Source organism: Canis lupus, chromosome 37, assembly GCF_003254725.2.
Source record: "Canis lupus dingo isolate Sandy chromosome 37, ASM325472v2, whole genome shotgun sequence".
Lineage (NCBI taxonomy): Eukaryota > Metazoa > Chordata > Mammalia > Carnivora > Canidae > Canis > Canis lupus.
Genome location: NC_064279.1, coordinates 18,397,888 through 18,416,750, shown reverse-complemented (window position 1 = coordinate 18,416,750; position 18,863 = coordinate 18,397,888). Strand labels below are relative to the sequence as shown.

The 18,863-nt window shown below is 36.2% G+C and overlaps 1 protein-coding gene across 1 annotated transcript in view; it reads left to right on the top strand.

The window, feature by feature from the left end:
* ACADL (acyl-CoA dehydrogenase long chain) overlaps positions 1–18,863 on the top strand; it is a 47,070-nt gene that overhangs the window by 12,207 nt on the left and 16,000 nt on the right. The window contains exons 5-8 of the mRNA XM_025441638.3: positions 6,136–6,202; positions 8,472–8,636; positions 9,710–9,811; positions 10,797–10,910. Of these exons, the coding sequence (XP_025297423.3) occupies positions 6,136–6,202; positions 8,472–8,636; positions 9,710–9,811; positions 10,797–10,910 (448 nt within the window). The remainder of the gene's footprint in view (positions 1–6,135; positions 6,203–8,471; positions 8,637–9,709; positions 9,812–10,796; positions 10,911–18,863) is intronic.

Below are 18,863 nucleotides of genomic sequence, written 5' to 3'. Positions count from 1 at the left end.
TGGTTTTTATCCTTTCTCTTACTGATGTGACATATCACATTGCTTAATTTGTGAATATTGAACCACCCTTGCATCCTGAGAATAAATCCCACTTGATCATAGGGTGAATGATTGTTTTAATGTATTGTTGGATTTTTTTTTTAAGATTTTATTTATTCATTTGAGAGAGAGAGGGAGAACACGAACAGGGGGGAGAGGGGGAAGGAGAAACAGACACCCCCCCCCCCCCCCCCCCACTGAACAGGGAGCCAGATCTCAGGACCTGGAGATCATGACCTGAGCCAAAGGCAGACACTTAACCACCTGAGCCACCCAGGTGCCCCTGTTGAATTTGTTTTGCTAGTATTTTTACATCTATGTCCATCAGAGATACTGGCCTGTAGGTCTTTCTCTATTTTTTGTGGGGAATATATCTAGTTTTGGTATTGAGGTAATACTGGCTTCATAGAATGAATTTGGAAGTGTTCCTTCCTCTTTCATTTTTTGGAATACTTTAAGTAGAATAGTTTTTAACTCTTTTTTAAATGTTTGTTAGAATTTGTCTGTGAAGCTGACTGGTCTTAAAGTTTTTTCTTGGGAGTTTTTTTTTTTAATTATTATTGATTCAATTTCATTACTGGTAACTGGTCTGTTCAATTTTCTATATTTTCCTGCTTCAGTTTTGGTAGGTTATGTGTTTCTAGGAATTTATCCATTTTTTCTAGATTATCTAATTTATTGGTATATAATTTTTCATAATATTCTCTTATAATGGTATTTCTGTCGGGTTACTTTTCATTTGTGATTTTGTTTATTTGGTTTGTCTCTCTCTCTCTCTCTCTCTCTCTCTCTTTTTTTTTTTTTTTTTTTGGATGAGTCTGACTAGAGGTTTATTAGTTTTTTTTTTATCTTTTCTAAGAATCAGCTCCTGGTTTTATTTACCTGTTGTATTGTTTTGTTTTTTTAGTTTCTGTATCATTTATTTCTGCTCTATTATTTCCTTCCTTTTGTGCATTTGGGGCTTTGTTCTTTTTCTACCTCCTTTAGGTGTAAGGTTGTTTATTTGAGATTTTTCTTGCTTCTTGAGGTAGATCATATGTACTGCTATAAACTTCCCTCTTAGAAACACTTTCGCTGCATTCCAAAAATTTTGGAGTGTTGGGTATTCATTTTCATTTGTTTCCATGTATTTTTTGGATTCTTCCTTGATTTCTTGATTGATCCATTCTTGTTAGTAGCATGTTATTTAACCTCCATATATTTGCCTCTTTTTAGATTTTTTTCTTGTGGTTGATTTCCAGTTTTATAGTGATGTGGTCAAACTTCACTATAAATGTGAAGATGTGGTCTGACTTTGATCTTTTTGAATTTGTTGACACTTGTTTTATGGCCTAATATGCGATCTATTCTGGAGAATGTTTCAGTTATATTGCAAGTCATATTACAAAGCTGTAATAATCAAACAGTATGTTACTGGCATAAAAATAGACACATAGATCAATGGAACAGAATAAAAATCCCAGAAATAAACCCACAATTATATGGTCAATTAACCTTTGGCAAAGGAGGAAAGAATATGCAATAAGAAAAGTCTCTTCAACAAATGGTGTTGGAAAGCTGGGGAGCTACATGCAAAAGAATAAAACTGGACCATTTTACCCTATATATAAAAATAAACTCAAAATGTATTAAAGACCTAAATGTGAGACCTGACACTGTAAAAATCCTAGGAGAGAGCACAGGCAGCCATAGCATCATTTTTCTAGATGTCTCCTGAGGCATGGGAAATAAATGCAAAAATAAACTATTTGGACTACATCAAAATTAAAAGCTTCTGAACAGCAAAGGAAACAATCAACAAAACTAAAAGACAACCTACTAAATGGGAGAAGATATTTGCAAATGACATATCCAATAAAAAGTTAGTATCCAAAATATATAAAGAACTTACATAATTCAACATCCAAAAACCAAATAATCCAGTTAAAAGATGAGCAAAAGAAGACATGAACAGACATTTTTTTTAAAGAAGGCATACAGATGGCCAACAGACATAGGACAAGATGCTCAACATCAGTCATCATCAAATATACATCAAAACCACACTGAGATAACACCTCACACTTGTCAGAATGGCTAAAATCAAAACACAAGAAACAAGTGTTGAAGGATGTGGAGAAAGAAGATCCCTCATGCCCTGTTGGTGAGAATGCAAACTGGTGCAGCCACTGTGGAAAACAGAATAGAGATTCCTTAAAATTTTTAAAATAGTACAATCCAATAATTGCACTACTGGGTAATTACCTGAAAAATACAAACAGACTAATTCAAAGAAATTCATATACCTCTGTTTAGTGCAGCATTAATTACAATAGCCAAATTATGAAAGCAGCCCAAGTGTCCATCAATAGATGAATGGGTAAAGAAGTACACATATAATGGAATATTATTCAACCATAAAAATGAAATCTTGCCATTTGTGACAACCTGGATAGAGCTGGAGAGTATAATGCTAAGTAAAATAAGTCAGTTAAAGGCAAATACTATATAATTTCACTCATATGTGGCATTTAAGAAACAAAACAAAAGAATGAAGGAAAAAAAGACAAACCAAGAAACATACTCTTAACTACAGAGAACAAGGCGATGGTTACCAGAGGGGAGGTGGGTGAAATAAGTGATGGGGATTAAGGAGTGCATTTATGATGAGCACTGAGTAATGTGTAGAATTGTTCAATGTTTACATTGTACACCTAAAACAAATATAACACTGTATGTTTAACTATATTGGAATTTAAATTAGAAAATTAAAAAAATAAAAGAAACATATTACTACATTTAAAAAATAATAAGCTGGCATGTAATAAATAGAGACAGAACAATTATGCAAAAACAGAGGGGCTTCCACATGGTGGTACCTGACCTTCAAGGATGAAAAGGAGAGCAAGGAGGAAACCTTGGGCATTATGCTTCCGTTGGAACTATACCAAAGACAGAGCGACAGAGAGGGCAGGATACGTTTGAAGAAAGTCTAGACAAGTGCTCTGTCATAAGCACCAGGGAAAGCGAGTTTGAAAAGGTGACAGGACTGGCCTGAGAAGTTAGTAATGTCAAGGTGACAAAGATGTTGAGGACTGAGGAAAGGGTTGAGGCAGGTCACTGATGATCTTTTGTCATTTCTAAGTAGAGGGTAGGGGTAGAAGTTACTTCAGAAGGGAGACCAACAACAGGAAACAGGCAGTGCAGAGGAGCAACCTGATGATGTGCCAGAGGCAGTCATTGGAAACCCAAGGCTTGTTTCTGCAAAGATCAGGCCCTAATGTTTTAAATTTTCTTTATTGACGGTGCTGTTTATTTTTCAATGTTCAGATTCCATGGTGTCACTTGGCAATATGCTTAAATTGTATTTATGCTTACTGAATATAAATCTATAATTACAGGCCAATAGTGATACTTAGTTTTGCCAAAGATAAAAGGGTTTTGTTTACTTCTTTCACCTAAAAACGTGGTCGAAAAGAAATACAAATCTAATCTTCCTTTGGTTTTAAGTTCATTTTTCTAAGGCAACTGGGTGACTGACCAATATTCTGATTGCATTGTGTTAGCTACGTGATAGTGTGTTTCTGTCCCAGGCCACGGCATGTTAGTTCTCACATAGAGGAAACAGTAAATCAGAGATCCTAATTTATCTCCAATTTACACATGCAAACAAAGGCTTGTTTGATTTTTGTTTATTTAAATTTTCTGCCCTCATCTGTGGTTAGTTGTACGTACTTAAGAAAACTGAGATTCAAGGTAAATTCTCTAAGAGAGTATGTTATTTTCCTATGGTTTCTGTAACAAATTACCACAAACTTGCTGGCTTAAAAAAGACAGAAATTTAGTCTCTCATAGTTCTGAAGGCCAGAAGTCCAAAATCAGTATTAATCAGCCCAAATCAACTTATCAGCAGGGCTGCACTCCCTCCAGACATTCTAAGGCAGAACCCATTCCTTGTGTCTTCCATTTCCTGGTGGCTGACACCATTCCTTGCCTTGTGGTCTTACCATTCCAACCTGCCTCTGTGGTCACATTGCCCCTACTCTTGTCTGGGTAATCTCCCTCTGTCTGCCTGTCTTTCACAAGGACATTTGCATTTAAGGTCCACCCATCAGCTAATCCAAAATAGTCTCCCAATCTCAAGATCTTTAAATTAATCGCATCTGCAAGACCCTTTTTTTCCTGCATAAAGTAACACTTAACAAGTTCTAAGGATTAGGATCTATTATCTTCAGGGGTCATTAATCAGCATGATACAAAGAGCAGTAAACAAAATGCCATGGGATATAGAATATAAAGACCATATGAAAGAAGGAGAATCAGAAAAATTTCTCAACAATAAATGACACAGACTCTTTATACATGATGGTACTTGTGGTAGGATATTTACAAAAATAGGAAACTGCCTAAGTGTTTAACAAGAGATGGTTTTAAGGGCAGCGGGGGTGGCTCAGTGGTTTAGTGCCGCCTTCAGCCCAGGGCCTGATCCTGGAGACCCGGGATCCAGTCCTGTATTGGGCTCCCCGCATGGAGCCTGCTTCTCCCTCTGCCTGTGTCTCTGCCCCCCTCTCTCTCTCTCCCTCTGTGTCTCTCATGAATAAATAAATAAAAATTTTTTTAAAAATATGGTTTTAAAAAATCATAATAAATCTATGCTGATGATAAAAGCAACCTTATAGGAAAGCATTAGATATTGTTTAGAGGTCAAAATCATATGTATGGTTTCAGTTTTATAAAAATACATATATGTGTGTATCTGTTTCCATTGAAAAATGCTAGAAAGATGTATTTTAGACATGTTTATTCCAGGAGGTAAAATTGTTTTCAATATTTTTTTCTTTGTGTGGAATATTGTCTATATTTTTCCTATTTCAATTGTGAATATTTGTTTATTTTATATTTAGAAAAATAAGCTATTCGACTTTTACAGCAGGGTTAGAGGAAGCATTTGAGATGTAGCCTTTTTTTGGGGGGGGGCATTAAGAAGATTGTTTATTAATGATATTTGGTCATCGCTCATAGTTCCTTTCCTCTGACTAACAAATATTAAAACATGTAATTATAATCTAAATGTAATAACTTTTGGGATCCCTGGGTGGCGCAGCGGTTTGGTGCCTGTCTTGGCCCAGGGCGCGATCCTGGAGACCCGGGATCGAATCCCACATCGGGCTCCCAGTGCATGGAGCCTGCTTCTCCCTCTGCCTGTGTCTCTGCCTCTCTCTCTCTCTCTCTCTGTGACTATCATAAATAAATTAAACAAAAATTATTAAAATAAAAAAAAAAATAAATAAATGTAATAACTTTTATCTCACCATTATAGATTAACTGACAATTTCAGAGATGTTGAACAAGGGTATAAACTTGTAGCTAGAAGATGAGTAAGTTCTCAGGATAAAGCACAGCATCCCATGGGACATCTGGCTGCCTATGTCCGTGGAATGCACCATTCTTGATCCTGGGGTGGTGGGTTCGAGCCTTTGATTGAGTATAGAGATTACTTTAAAAAAAAATAAAATCTTAAGAATAATAGTAATAATAATGATAATACATAAAAATGCAAATAAATAAACAAATAGCCTTTGAAGCTGAGTATGGGTAATACTTTCCAATCTGGCCATTTGGCTAACAGATTTGACTATTTTTCTAGCATGGGGTGCCTGTCTGGCTTAGTCAGAAGAGCTTGTGACTTGATCTTGGAGTGAGATTTTAAATGGCTAAGTTTTGATCAATAGAGATAGAGGAGGGAACCAAAGTGAATGGAGGCAGTCATATACAAGGTGACAAATAATCTCAAATATAGTGGACTTTGAGAGGTCATCTGAGCCTAATTTGGAGGTCTTGGATGCTACTTGGAATTTTTATGCTCTATAAAAGCTGGCTAGTTTATGTAATTTTAATCATACACATTTGTATAAGTGGTTTATAGAATGTGATACATCAGACATGATTTTTCAGTGCATTTGTGTAAACATTTCTAGTACTGAAACTATTTATCATGGTATAAATAGTTTGGATTATCACATTACGGACATACTTATGTAAGAACTTTTTGATAATTCAGTTTTTAACCAACTGATGAATTTCTTTTCATTATTCTTTACCTTTCTTCAATTATAGTGATTTGCAAGGAATAAAAACAAATGCCAAAAAGGATGGAAGTGACTGGATTCTCAATGGAAGCAAGGTGTGTAAAGAGGGGCTTCCACAGCCCTTGTCTCCTGAGTCATGCCATGAGTAACAGTGTCTCAGAGCCTATTTATTATTGATTCCCTCAGATCTATAGACTCATGGGAAGAATCGAGTTTACTTACTTGTTTTGTTTTGTAAGAATTTTGCAACATTTGTATTGCATGAGTTCTGTGTCTCTACTATGTTGCATTTTGCATGTTCCCCTCACCTATAGGGCAAATGTTTTAGCATTTTGTGGGCTGACACTGATCTGAAGAACGCATTTTGTGCAGCCCAATTCTAAAGACCATTTCACAATCTAGTTTCTTAGTTGTTATACAGAAAAACAGTATCTGTGGTGTCAAATAAATTTGGAAAATGTGTGCAACTTCTCACTCTTTGATATGCCAATATACATTGTGAAGTTCTAAAAGTTAGATACAGTATGTCTTATGCTCTAGGAAGTTCTCTTCATAGATTTTCTTGAGTCACTGGTGTTTTTCCAAACATACTTTAAGAAATTTTAGTCTAAATTATTCATCCTAAGGATGATAATAAATATGTACTGATTCCAGTATATAATCACTTTCTCTACCTCTGCCCACAGAGGGCCATAGACTAGGCCATTTGGTCAAAAGTGAAATGAGAACCCATTCTCCTATGACTCCAGCTTCCTAAGCAGGTCTTCTGTGTGAAACACCCAGGAAAGTACCACTGACTGCTTCCAAATCTCTATTAGACATAACAAAAAATTGAAAGGAAGCAAGAGTAAAGAAATAAGTAAGTAAATATTGGACCTCAATAAGAAGACCTAATGTGCACCCCTCAAGGCATCAATATAAAGTTTTTAGTGGTATAGAAAATAATTATTTTAACTGAAGGAATCATATTAACATTTAAATGAAAATGCATATAGATTTCAACTGTGTTAAGAGAAAAAAGACCAGAAAGGAAATTCGTAATGCTCTCTATATGGATGACCCATGGAGGATTTTTTTCCTTTTTCTTTATCACAATATACCATCTATGTAACATGTACAATGAGCTTATGTTAAGAGCATTCAATACCAAAAAATAAAAAATGATGGCCCTCAGTTGGGATAATCCCAACCCTATTAAAATTTTTGACTGTTGATTAGAAAAGAAATTGATAAAGCCCTTACAAAGGAAATTATGTTATAATTTTATTTTTAAAAAAATGAGATTGGTCATGCTGCAAATACTCACCTTCTGTCAGACTATTGCAGAAATAGTTCAGATTCTTTTAACCTTTTCCTGTAATTATGTCCAAGAAAAGCCATTGGAGAACTCCATTCGATTTAACCAAATTGAAGTCAGTGTTAAAGTGAACAGTTTTTGCTCTCTAAACAGTTCCCTCCTTCCCTTGTCTTTTATCTGTAATAATAAAAGACATATGTTTACACATGTCTGAGGCCAAGGATTTAGAGCATATAGGCACTAATCCCTGGACACATGATTCAAAACAAACAAAACAGCACTATTTTGGCAATTCAGCTGTGGCACCTACACAGATGGTCATTATTATCTTAGAAAAGTATAAAACTGGGAGACCTGGAAGGTTTTTGAGCAAGTGGTGTAATGGAGCAACATTACAGAAAAATGATGTTTGCCATGATGTATAGAATTTTTCTTTCAGGAATACATTTTTCTCATTTATTCAACAAACATCCTTGAAGGCCTTCTATATGCCAAACCCTATTCTAGGCACTGACGGTAGGTATATGAATAGGAGCAGCAGCTCCTTGTACAGAGAGATATTGAAGGTCTTTGGTTGTCTCACTTAAAACCATGTCCCCCTTCACATGCTGTCATGTAGACAACACTAGTATAATTGGTTTATTCCCATTATTTGTATGTACAGCATGTGGATTTTAGAACATTATTTTTTAATAGTATAGTGCCATTTAGAACAGATTCCTTTTTCTTATCTGCAACTTCTTTCTAAAATACAGTTTATCGTTTTTGTAGATAATTTTGTTTTAATTTGGAAAGGACATAATAAGCTTTGTTCATTATTATTTATAGTATTAATTGTGGAATGAAAATGTACTGGGTTCATTCTTTGAAGCATTATGTTGTTTTTCCTGTACTCTTTAACAACTTCATGTAGGCTATTAACACTGCAGAGACTTGAGTAGAATACAAAGAGAGGCATAAAGCATGTCTTGTCTGGTTTAGTCTTCTTGAGTATACTTTCCTCCAATCATGACTTATGCATAGACCTGATTTATTGTGGAGTATCACAGTATATTTGGGGTTTACAGGTATTCATAAGCAATGGGTGGCTATGTGACGTTGTGATAGTAGTGGCAGTCACAAATCGTGAAGCTCACTCTCTTGCCCATGGCATTAGCCTTTTTCTGGTGGAAAATGGAATGAAAGGATTTATCAAGGGAAAAAAGCTACAGAAAATGGGACTAAAAGCCCAGGTAAGTTACAATATAAATTATTAATTATAAATAATTGAGTTTACTAAATTATGCCTTATAGAATTATGCAGTTCTATAGGTTTGATATGTGTATATCAAGTCATACATTCTTATATCAGATTCCTAAAATATGCTTTTCAGAAATGGTAAGAGATATTTGTTCCATTTATCTAGCTTTATCTCTTTCCATTCAGTAACAGAAGTAGGTATTTTAGGGTATTTTGAATTTCTGCTTCAGAAATGACAATTAATTGTATGCTAATAGACTTTCTATGAAATTGGTTGCAGAAAATTATGAAATAAGAGCAGAAAATATTTTTCTATTACTTGATAATTATCTGGTAGTTTTTTCATTACCAAAAAGAAAAACATGTTTTACTTCATATGCATTAGAAACCCCTAACTCTAGGTATATACAGTACTGGACAAGATTGAACAAGATTGGAGTTAGAATGACAGTGTATGGGCAGCCCTGGTGGCTCAGCGGTTTAGCGCCACCTTCAGCCCAGGGTGTGATCCTGGAGACCCGGGATCAAGTCCCAGCATGGAGCCTGCTTCTCCCTCTGCCTCTTTCTCTCTCTCTTTCTGTGTGCATGTGTCTCTAATAAATAAAAAATATTTAAAAAAGAAAAGAATGACAGTGTATTGCAGTAAGAAAGCCACAAGTTTTTGGAACCAGATGAATCTGGGTTTGAATCCCTGGTTTACCACCTACTCATTGTAGTCATTAACCACTCCAACTTGGCTTCCAGTTTGTTTTGTTCTTGTTTTTGTTTTCTTTTTTGTTTTATTTTTTTATTTTTTCATTTATTTATGATAGTCACACACACAGAGAGAGAGAGAGAGGCAGAGACATAGGCAGAGGGAGAAGCAGGCTCCATACACCGGGAGCCTGACGTGGGATTCGATCCCGGGTCTCCAGTATCGCGCCCTGGGCCAAAGGCAGGCGCTAAACCGCTGTGCCACCCAGGGATCCCTTGTTTTTGTTTTCTTAAGTGGAAATAATAATTGCCTTGTTGGTTTTTTTGGAGATTTAATGAAATAATTCTATATTTAATTGTATGATCCCTTAGGATACTTCAGAATTATTCTTTGAAGATGTACGGTTGCCAGCTAGTGCCCTACTTGGAGAAGAGAATAGAGGTTTCTATTACCTCATGCAAGAGCTTCCACAGGTCAGAATTATTAAAGATTCCATCTTTTAATTAGCAAATGAATTAGAATAAAATAACATAGAACTATATAAATTCATGTATATAAAACTGCTGATATAGCCAATCATTTGAGTATAACTTAAAGTTGTAAAACAAAACAAAACAAAACCTGAGTTTGTAGGCTAGATAAGTAAATAACTAAACTCAGGGATATCCAATCAAAGCTTATAAGTGAGTAGGGAAATTAGGGAGTGAGGGTTGTAATACCTTTTTAGGATGATTTTAGCTTCTTAACTACAAGTCAAGAATTCTTAGCTCCTTATAAGGAACTGTCAGCCAAAACATTTGGCAGGACTTTTTTATACCTGAGAATCGAAGGGGAAAGTTGTTGAGTTCATAGACCATGAGGTCAGCCTTCACATCTCTGTTTTTGGAGTGTGCTAGCTGAACAATCATTGAGCCTCACATGCCAGAATATGAGGATAGGTGCATTTGCCCAGTGACTGCCACAGCCTGGGTTAAACATGAAATTGGGGACAAGGCTGGGAACACTGCCACAGAAATAGAATACAGAAATCACCAGCAAGATGAATTTAAACTGACTGTGGGTTCTTTTGCACTAATAGAATTTACCTTTTCAAGTGTTGATTTCCACAGGCCTATTAGGATATGTATTGTGCAGAAATCAGTAAATAGAAATCAACAATTTCGTATTTCTTTTCTCATAGATGAATGATGAGAAGAAAGGATTAAATAAATTATGTATATGTCTATATGTAGTAAAGACAATCATTTATAAAAATAAATGATGCGTTTTAGAGAATTGTTATGGATATGTCAAAATATTCTTAGAAATCTCTATAGGAGCATTTTCTTATAGAATTAAGAAATAAATTAATTTTTAGGAGTTTCATAAAGATTATTTATGAGATTTGTTATCATTGAAGTCATGTGAAAATCACTTGTGGAATTAGAATGATGCTTAACACCTAATTCTGGGTTATAGGAGAGGCTACTGATTGCTGAGTTGGGAATTTCAGGCAGTGAATTCATGTTTGAAGAAACCAGGAATTACGTTAAAGAGAGAAATGTTTTTGGGAAAAAAGTTGCACATATTCAGGTAAGCTTGTTGTCATAGTTTAGTATTAAGTGGCATCAATCTAAATATTAATATGGAGTAATTGTCATAGAGATAGTATTAGGATCCATGAAAGTGGGTGACACTGTTGAAGAGAAAAGGTAGAGAGTAAGACAAGAAGAGATCCTAGGACAGAGTCCTGAGAAAAATGCAGGATTTAAAAGTGGAGTAGGAGGGGAAGAACCTACAAAGATAACAGAGAATGAATGGCTAGAAAGAAAAAAACAAATCAAGCAAGTAGTGTCACAGAAGCCAAGAGGAAAGATGGTTTCAAGTAGGCAGGAGTGGGGCCAGAGACGCTTAGAGGGAAACCAAAATGAAGGTCAAGAGAGCCCACTGGGCATAGTGATAGATTCTTTCTTGGGAGCCATTAATGGATTATAGTTGAGTGGTGCCAGACGAGAGTGGGGAGAGGAGTAAATGGAAATGGGGGGAAGGAAAGATACTAATAGCAGGCAACTCTTCCCCGAGTTTGGCTGTGAATGATAGTTAAGAGAAAGATGATTACTAGCGGGTAGAAAGAGGATACAGGGCAGGGGCAGAATTTGGGGTCAAATGGCATATTTGGAGATTACTAAGTTTTTGTTATTATTATTAGGATGAGAATGCTGGAAGCATATTTTAATACCCAGAGAAAGGATTTAGTTAAGAGGGAAGGATTGTAGATATGAAGAAGGTAATCAACTGCATATGATATTTGAGAAAGTGTTAGGATGTGGGTGCCAAAGCCCAGGTAAGACAGGCCTTCCCACCCTTACAGCAGAGATGTGTTTCCTCTATTGTAACAGGAAGAAAAGAGGAAAGGATGGGTATGGGTTCAGTCAGATACTTAGCTCTGTTGGTAGAAAGTTGCAAAAGCTCTTTTATGAAGGCTTCCATTTCCCTTACATAATATAGGGAGACTCAGTGCTTGAAAAACAGGTGAGTCAAAGGGTCACGGAGGTGCCCAAGGAGAGGAAGATTTGAAATACCCCTGCAAACTGAGACCGAACCATTTTGGAAAATACAGTAAGGCTGCTAGCAGTATTGAGGACTCAGCTGAGGTTATGATCATGGGTTTATAGTAGTACCTTCTGCTTTTTTGTATATTAGATTTACTAGAAGAGTTTAGCTATCCAGGATCAAGCACATAGAAGGTGGATGATTAAACACATTTAAGGTTGTGTTGCAAGGAACTTTAAGGTATTTGCCAAAGAATTCAGCACATAGTGGCCATAATCACTAACCATGCCAATCAAATATTAGAATCTAGTTTCTTCTTAAATGGTTTATAAACAAAGCAGTCATAAAATTGGTTAAACATTTTACCAGCAAAAAACCTGGAGTTGGAAATCTTCTTGAACAGTCTGAAGTGGAATGACCTATTAGATGATGGCCTTTATAAAGGACATGGCAGAGATGACACACTTTGGTAGCTTTTTAGGACCAGCATTACATAAATTAACTTCAGGCATGGCTAAGCCCTAGCTCAGCTACTTGTATCTCCATCTCTTTCTCATTTGCAAGGTGTGAATAATATCTGTAGCTACCTTATAGAAGTGCTGTGAGGATTAGATGATACATTCAGAGTGCTCAGAATATTGCCTGACAAAGTAACCATTCCCTGAAGTTTGCTATTTTTTCCTTTACATAATGTCTTCCTGCATTTTGTTCCAGTGAAGGGAACCTTTTTATCCACTTCTTGCTTCTGGTCTGGACCTATCCCAGGCCGTTTTGAGAATTATGTGCTACCTGTATGTTAAAAAGTGTTAACTTTTTCCATTCTGAAAAAAACTTCTTTATATCCTAACTTTCTTATTGGCATACAGATCTAAAAGTAGTTGTTCTGAATCTCAATCTAAAATGAGGCATACACTTTAGAAAATATTTTTGAAAATGGCATGATTTGACTTGCCTAAATTGTGATTTCCTTTAGAGTAAGGGCTTTATATTTTATATTCCTTTTCATTTGCATATCATTAATTTATACATCACAGTGATTCTCAGTGAATGCCCTCTTCCCCCCAGGCATTTAGAATTGTCAGGAAGTGGGGTACATACCAATAGGGGGGTATAGTTGGTATTTAGTGCTCTGGAAGCCAGGTTTGTTAAATGTGCAATACTTCACAGATAGTTTTGTGTAGCAACCAATTGTCTCACTCAAAATGCTGATATTCTCCCTTTGAGAAATAGTGATATACATAATTTATTCCTTTTGGTCTCCCTGAGCAAATATGTATTGATTGCCTTCTAAAGGTTGTATGCTGAAATGTCATTTCATAGGTGTGATTCTGAAAATACACACTGTAGGCTCCTAGCAATATGAAGTGGTATTACTCTGTGACTTTCTGAACTTTACCCAAAGTGCATTATAGGCATACTTAGAAGATATTGCTGATTCTGTTCCAGAAAATATTTCAATAAAGCAAGTCTAATGAATTTTTTGCTTTCCCAGTGCATATAAAAGTTAGGTTTTCACTATACTGTAGTCTATTAAGTGTGCAACAGCATTATGTCTAAAAATTATACATACATAAGGGACACCTGGGTGGTGCAGTTAGTTAAGCATCTGACTCTTGGTTTCTGCTCAGGTCTGATCTCAGGGTCATGAGATCGAGCCCTGCTGGGGCTCTGCACTCAGTGTGGGGTCTACCTAAGACTCTTTCTCCTTCTCCCTCTACCCCTTGCCTGGGCATGCACACACTCTCTCTCTCTCAAATAAATAAATCTTAAAAAAAAAACTACAAGGGGATCCCTGGGTGGCGCAGCGGTTTGGCGCCTGCCTTTGGCCCAGGGCGCGATCCTGGAGATCCCGGATCGAGTCCCACGTCGGGCTCCCGGTACATGGAGCCTGCTTCTCCCTCTGCCTGTGTCTCTGCCTCTCTCTCTCTCTCTCTCTGTGTGACTATCATAAATAAATAAAAACGTAAAAAAAAAAATTAAAAAAAAAACTAAAAGGTGTGCATACTTTTGTTAAAAAATACTGTATTGCTAAAAATGCTAGCCATCATCTAGCCTTAAGGGAGTGGTATTCTTTTTGATGATGAATGGTCTTGCCTCAGTGTTGATGGCTGCTAACTGATCAGGGTGGTGGTTGCTAAAGGTTGGGTGGCTGTGCCATTTTTTTTTTTAAGACAACAATGAACTTTGCCACATCCATTGACTCTTCCTTCAACAAACAATTTCTCTATAGCATGCAATGCTGTTTGATAGAATTTTATCCACTGTAGAACTTCTTTCAAAATTAGAATCAATCCTCTCAAATCCTGCTGCTGCTTTGTCAACTAAGTTTATGTAATATTCTGAATCTTTTGTTGTCATTTCCACAGTCTTTACCAGTAGATTCCATCTCTAGAAAACCACTTTTTTGTTCATCTGTAAGAAGCAACTCCTCCTCTGTTAAAGTTCATTATAAAATTGCAGCAATTTAATCCCATCTTCAGGCTCTACTTCTGATTCTAGTTCTCTATTCCTACCACATCCTCAGTTACTTTCTCCACTGAAGTCTTGACTCCCTCAAAGTTATCTGTGAGAGCTAGAATCAGCTTCTTCTAAAACTCCCATTAATGTTGATATTTAAACCTCTTTCTATGAATCATGAATGTTCCACTATCTATGGCAGCTAAAGCCTTACGATATGTGTTTCTTAAATACTACAACTTGAAAGTCAAAATTACTCCTTAATCCACAGGCTGCAGAATAGATGTGTTAGCAGGCATGAAAACAGCATTATTCTCATTGTCCATCTCAGTGAGAACTGAGGTGATCAGGTACATTGTCAACGAGCAGTAATATTTGAAAGGGATTTTTTTTTTCCTGAGCGCTAGATTTCAGCAGTGGCCTTAACATATTTGATAAATCATTGATGATGTAAACAGATGTGCTGTTATCCAGGCTTAGTTGTTCCAGTTCTAGAACATAGGCAGAGTAGATTTAGCACAATTCAAGGACCCTAGGATTTTCAGAATGTCCAATGAGCATTGGCTCCAACTTAAAATTACCAGCTGCATAAACCCCCAGCAAGTAAGTCAACCTATCCTTCAAAGCTTTGAAGCCAGGCATTGACTTCTCCTTTCTAGCTGTGAGGGTCATAGAGGCATCTTCTTGTAATGTAAGGCTGGTTCATCTACTCTGAAGATCTGTTGGTTAGTGTGGTTAGTCTTTGTTCATTATCTTAGCTGGAATTTCTGGATAACCTACTGCAGCTTCTGCATCAGCACTTGCTGCTTCACACATGATGCAACCTCTGCCAACTTCATACTTCTTTAAATTTCTCACTGCTCTCAGTTTTCATAGAATTGAGGAGAGTTAGGGCCTTCCCCTGGATTTGGTTTTGTCATAAGGAAATGTTGTGGCTGGTTTGATCTTTTATCCAAACCACTGAAACTTTTCTATATCAGCAATAAGGCTGTTTCACTTTTTTATCACTCACATGTTCTCTGGAGGAGCACTTTTAATTTCCTTCAAGAACTTTACTTTTGCATTCTCAGCTTGGCTAACTGGCATAAGAACCGTAACTTTCAGCCTATCTTGGCTTTTGACATACCTTCCTCATAAGCTTAATCATTTCTAGCTTTTGATTTAAAATGAGAGGCATGTGACTCCTTTCACTTGGACATTTAGAGACCATTGTAGGGTTATTAGTTGGTCTTATTACAGTATTTTTGCATCTTAGGGAATAAGGAGGCTCAAGGAGAGGGAGAGATATGGGGGAATGACTGGTCAATGGAGTGACACATTTAATGATTAAGTTGACCATCTTACATGGGCGTGGTTTGTGGTAGTTCAGAACAAGAAGAATAACAACATCAAAGATCGCTGATAACCATAACAAATATAATAATATTGAAAAATTTTGAAATAGAGAATTACCAAAATATGACACAGAGACACAAAGTGAGCAAATGCTGTTGGAAAGATGGCACCTCTAGACTTGGTCAATACAGCGTCACCATAAACCTTCAAGATGTAAAAAAAAAAAATGCAACATCTGCAAAGCGCAATAAGGCAAAGAGCAAGAAAACAAGGTATTCCTGTGATAGCTTTTGCTTCTGAAATCCAACCACCACAAGTTTCGTGCCTTTAGCCCTATTATGAAAAAAGTGAACATTGGGGCACATGGGTGGCACAGTTGGTTAAGTGTCTGACTCTTGGATTTGGCTCAGGTCATGATTTCAGGGTCATTAGATCAAGCCCCACGTCAGGCTGTATGTTCAACACAGAGTCTCCTTAAGACTCTCTCCGGCCCTCCCCACCCCAAAGAGGTGCATATGCTCTTTCTCTCTCTCAAATAAATAAATAAATAAATAAATATTTTTTTAATTACAAAATAAAAAGTGAGTCAAGCATATTTTCTATATCCTTGTAAACCTATATATTTTCTTTTACTAATATGTATACTAAATAAATACATATATTTTGATAGCAAAAAGAGAGGAGACAGTTTTAATCCTTTTCAAAGAAAGTATGGCCTTCTTTCAAAGATAGTTTACCAAAATCTCACTAGGTGGCAGTAGCATTGCTTCCACTAGTATATTCCTGATACCTGTCTACTATGATTTTCCGAGTAAATATGTATATTCTCAGATTTCTGAGATATCTCTTCTAATCTTTCTGTTTTATTGAAATAAGTATCTTTGAATAATATTTTCATATTCAATCTAGGAATGTATTCAAGGAAGATTAACAACCAATACACTGCTTACACCTCCTATTCTAGAGCCGGGTATACTATCGTTCCAGTTATTAAAATGAAATAGAGGACCTTTAAATGCCATATCATACTTAGCCAGATGCCATTTTCTGATCATTTAACTATTCAGTTTGCTTCCTTTTTGTCATCCTTGAATTTTGAATATTTGGGGCCTTTCTGACCACTTGGATGCATTTCACAAAAAAAAAAAAAAAAAAATCATACTCTTTTTAGGAGGGAGACCAATCATACTTAAGTAGTAATTATTATAGTGTTTTCATCTCTTTTCATTCATACTCTCTATATTTGATATAAAATCTTATGATTTTTCCAAAGGTTAGTAAAATGGTAAAATTCAGATATTAAATAATGATAATGACTCATTTATTGCATTGTTTCCTTGTGCCAGACACTGTGCTAAATGAATCATCTTATTTTTTTCTTCACAACTCTCTATATAACAAGAATCATATTTACCCTCATTTTACAGATAAGGGGATTGAGGCATGAGGAGGTTAAGCAATTTTCCAAGATAACACAGATATTGTAACTCCAGAACCTATACTCTTAACTCATAACACTCGTTTTACTACCCAGAAATTTAAAGTCAATAGATTTTTTTCTTTCCTCACTTCCTTCACCCATGGGCAATGAAGTAAAAATTCAATGTTCTTTTCTAAGACAAGCTTTTAGTTATTTCCTATGGGTACACTCTTGATTCTAAGAGCACAGAATATTACAAAAAGGAATAGGAGAGGGAAAAAATAGCACTTCTTCTTTACATCCCTACAAAAAGTAATTACCCAGTTCTTAAGACCTTGAATGTGGGGTTAATTATCTATAAAATAAATGGCAAACCTAAGATATTATATTTCATATTTGAGTCATAAAGTATTAGAGTATAATTAGTGGTGTTGTTTAAATGGAATATGGGCCAGATGACCTCTCCAAAGTATATTCCAATTCCATAATTCTGTGATTCGAAGAGTTATGTCATTCAGAACTCTGAAAAATACTCTGATTCACTCAGTAAGTTTCGAGGATATTTTTAAAATGCTATCTGCAGGGCAGCCCGGGTGGCTCAGCGGTTTAGTGCTGCCTTCAGCCCAGGGCCTGATCTTGGGGACCCGGGATCGAGTCCCACTTCGGTTCCCTGCATGGAGCCTGCTTCTCCCTCTGCCTGTGTCTCTGCTGCTCTCTCTCTCTCTCTCTTTCATTAATAAATAAATAAAATCTTTTTAAAAAAAATGCTATCTGCAGTATTGTCTATTAATGATTATTAATGAATATTTAAAAATACTATAAGTGTGTTGATCATTCACAAAAAGCACTTTGTTAATAATGTGTGGTACAATTATTCGCCACCATCCATTACAGAATAATTTCTGAAAGCATGAGGCAATATCTGCAGTGAAGAGCCAAGACATAATCTGTATAGTAGCACCCAATGTGATGCCAAGAATATGTAAATATTTAATCTCTTTATCCCTAGAGAGTAAATTATGTATTCTTGGAGGCATTAATTTCTTTAAACCTGTAGACCTCACTAAATGTATTTAAGCAAGAATTCTAAATGAGCCCATCCTGGTCTAAAATTTAACTTCAGCTTCTGGAACTTCCCAGCATTCCTAGAGAAATAGCTGTCATGTGAGAGAATTGGGCTTAGAGATCTTGATTCTCTCACAATGTAAATAGTGTATAAGGTCTCAAGTGTGCCATCACAGTGGAGAGAAGGCAAAATTATCTTAAGAATTGTCAGATTCTCGTGGTGCCTGGGTGGCCCAGTTGGTTGGGTATCTGACACTTGATTTCAGCTTGGGTCATGATCTCAGGGTCTTGGGATCAAGCCCTGCATTGGACTTTGCTCCCAGTGAGGAGTCTGCTTGAGATTCTCTCCCTCTCCCTCTGCCCCTCCCCACTGCATGCTCTCTCTCTTTCTGTCTCTCTCTCTATCTCAAATGAAAATAAATAATTTTTTTAAAAAAGAGTTGTCAGATTCTCCCTTATTTTCCAAATGAAGTGTTATAGTGTCATTGAACTAAACCAGGAGTAAGCTTAGAGGAATATGAATATATAATCATCTGTTTTCAGTGTATAAAACAGTATTTCCCCATTTTCTTTCATTTCTTCTTCCATCTTTTGATTTTCTGTGAGTAATCTTGGTTATGTAGGGTGGCAGTGGGAAACTTGGTGCTGATTAGATGGTAGAGATTTAGCTTAATTAAATACAAATGACTAGAAAGGGAGATAGATCACATAAGGGA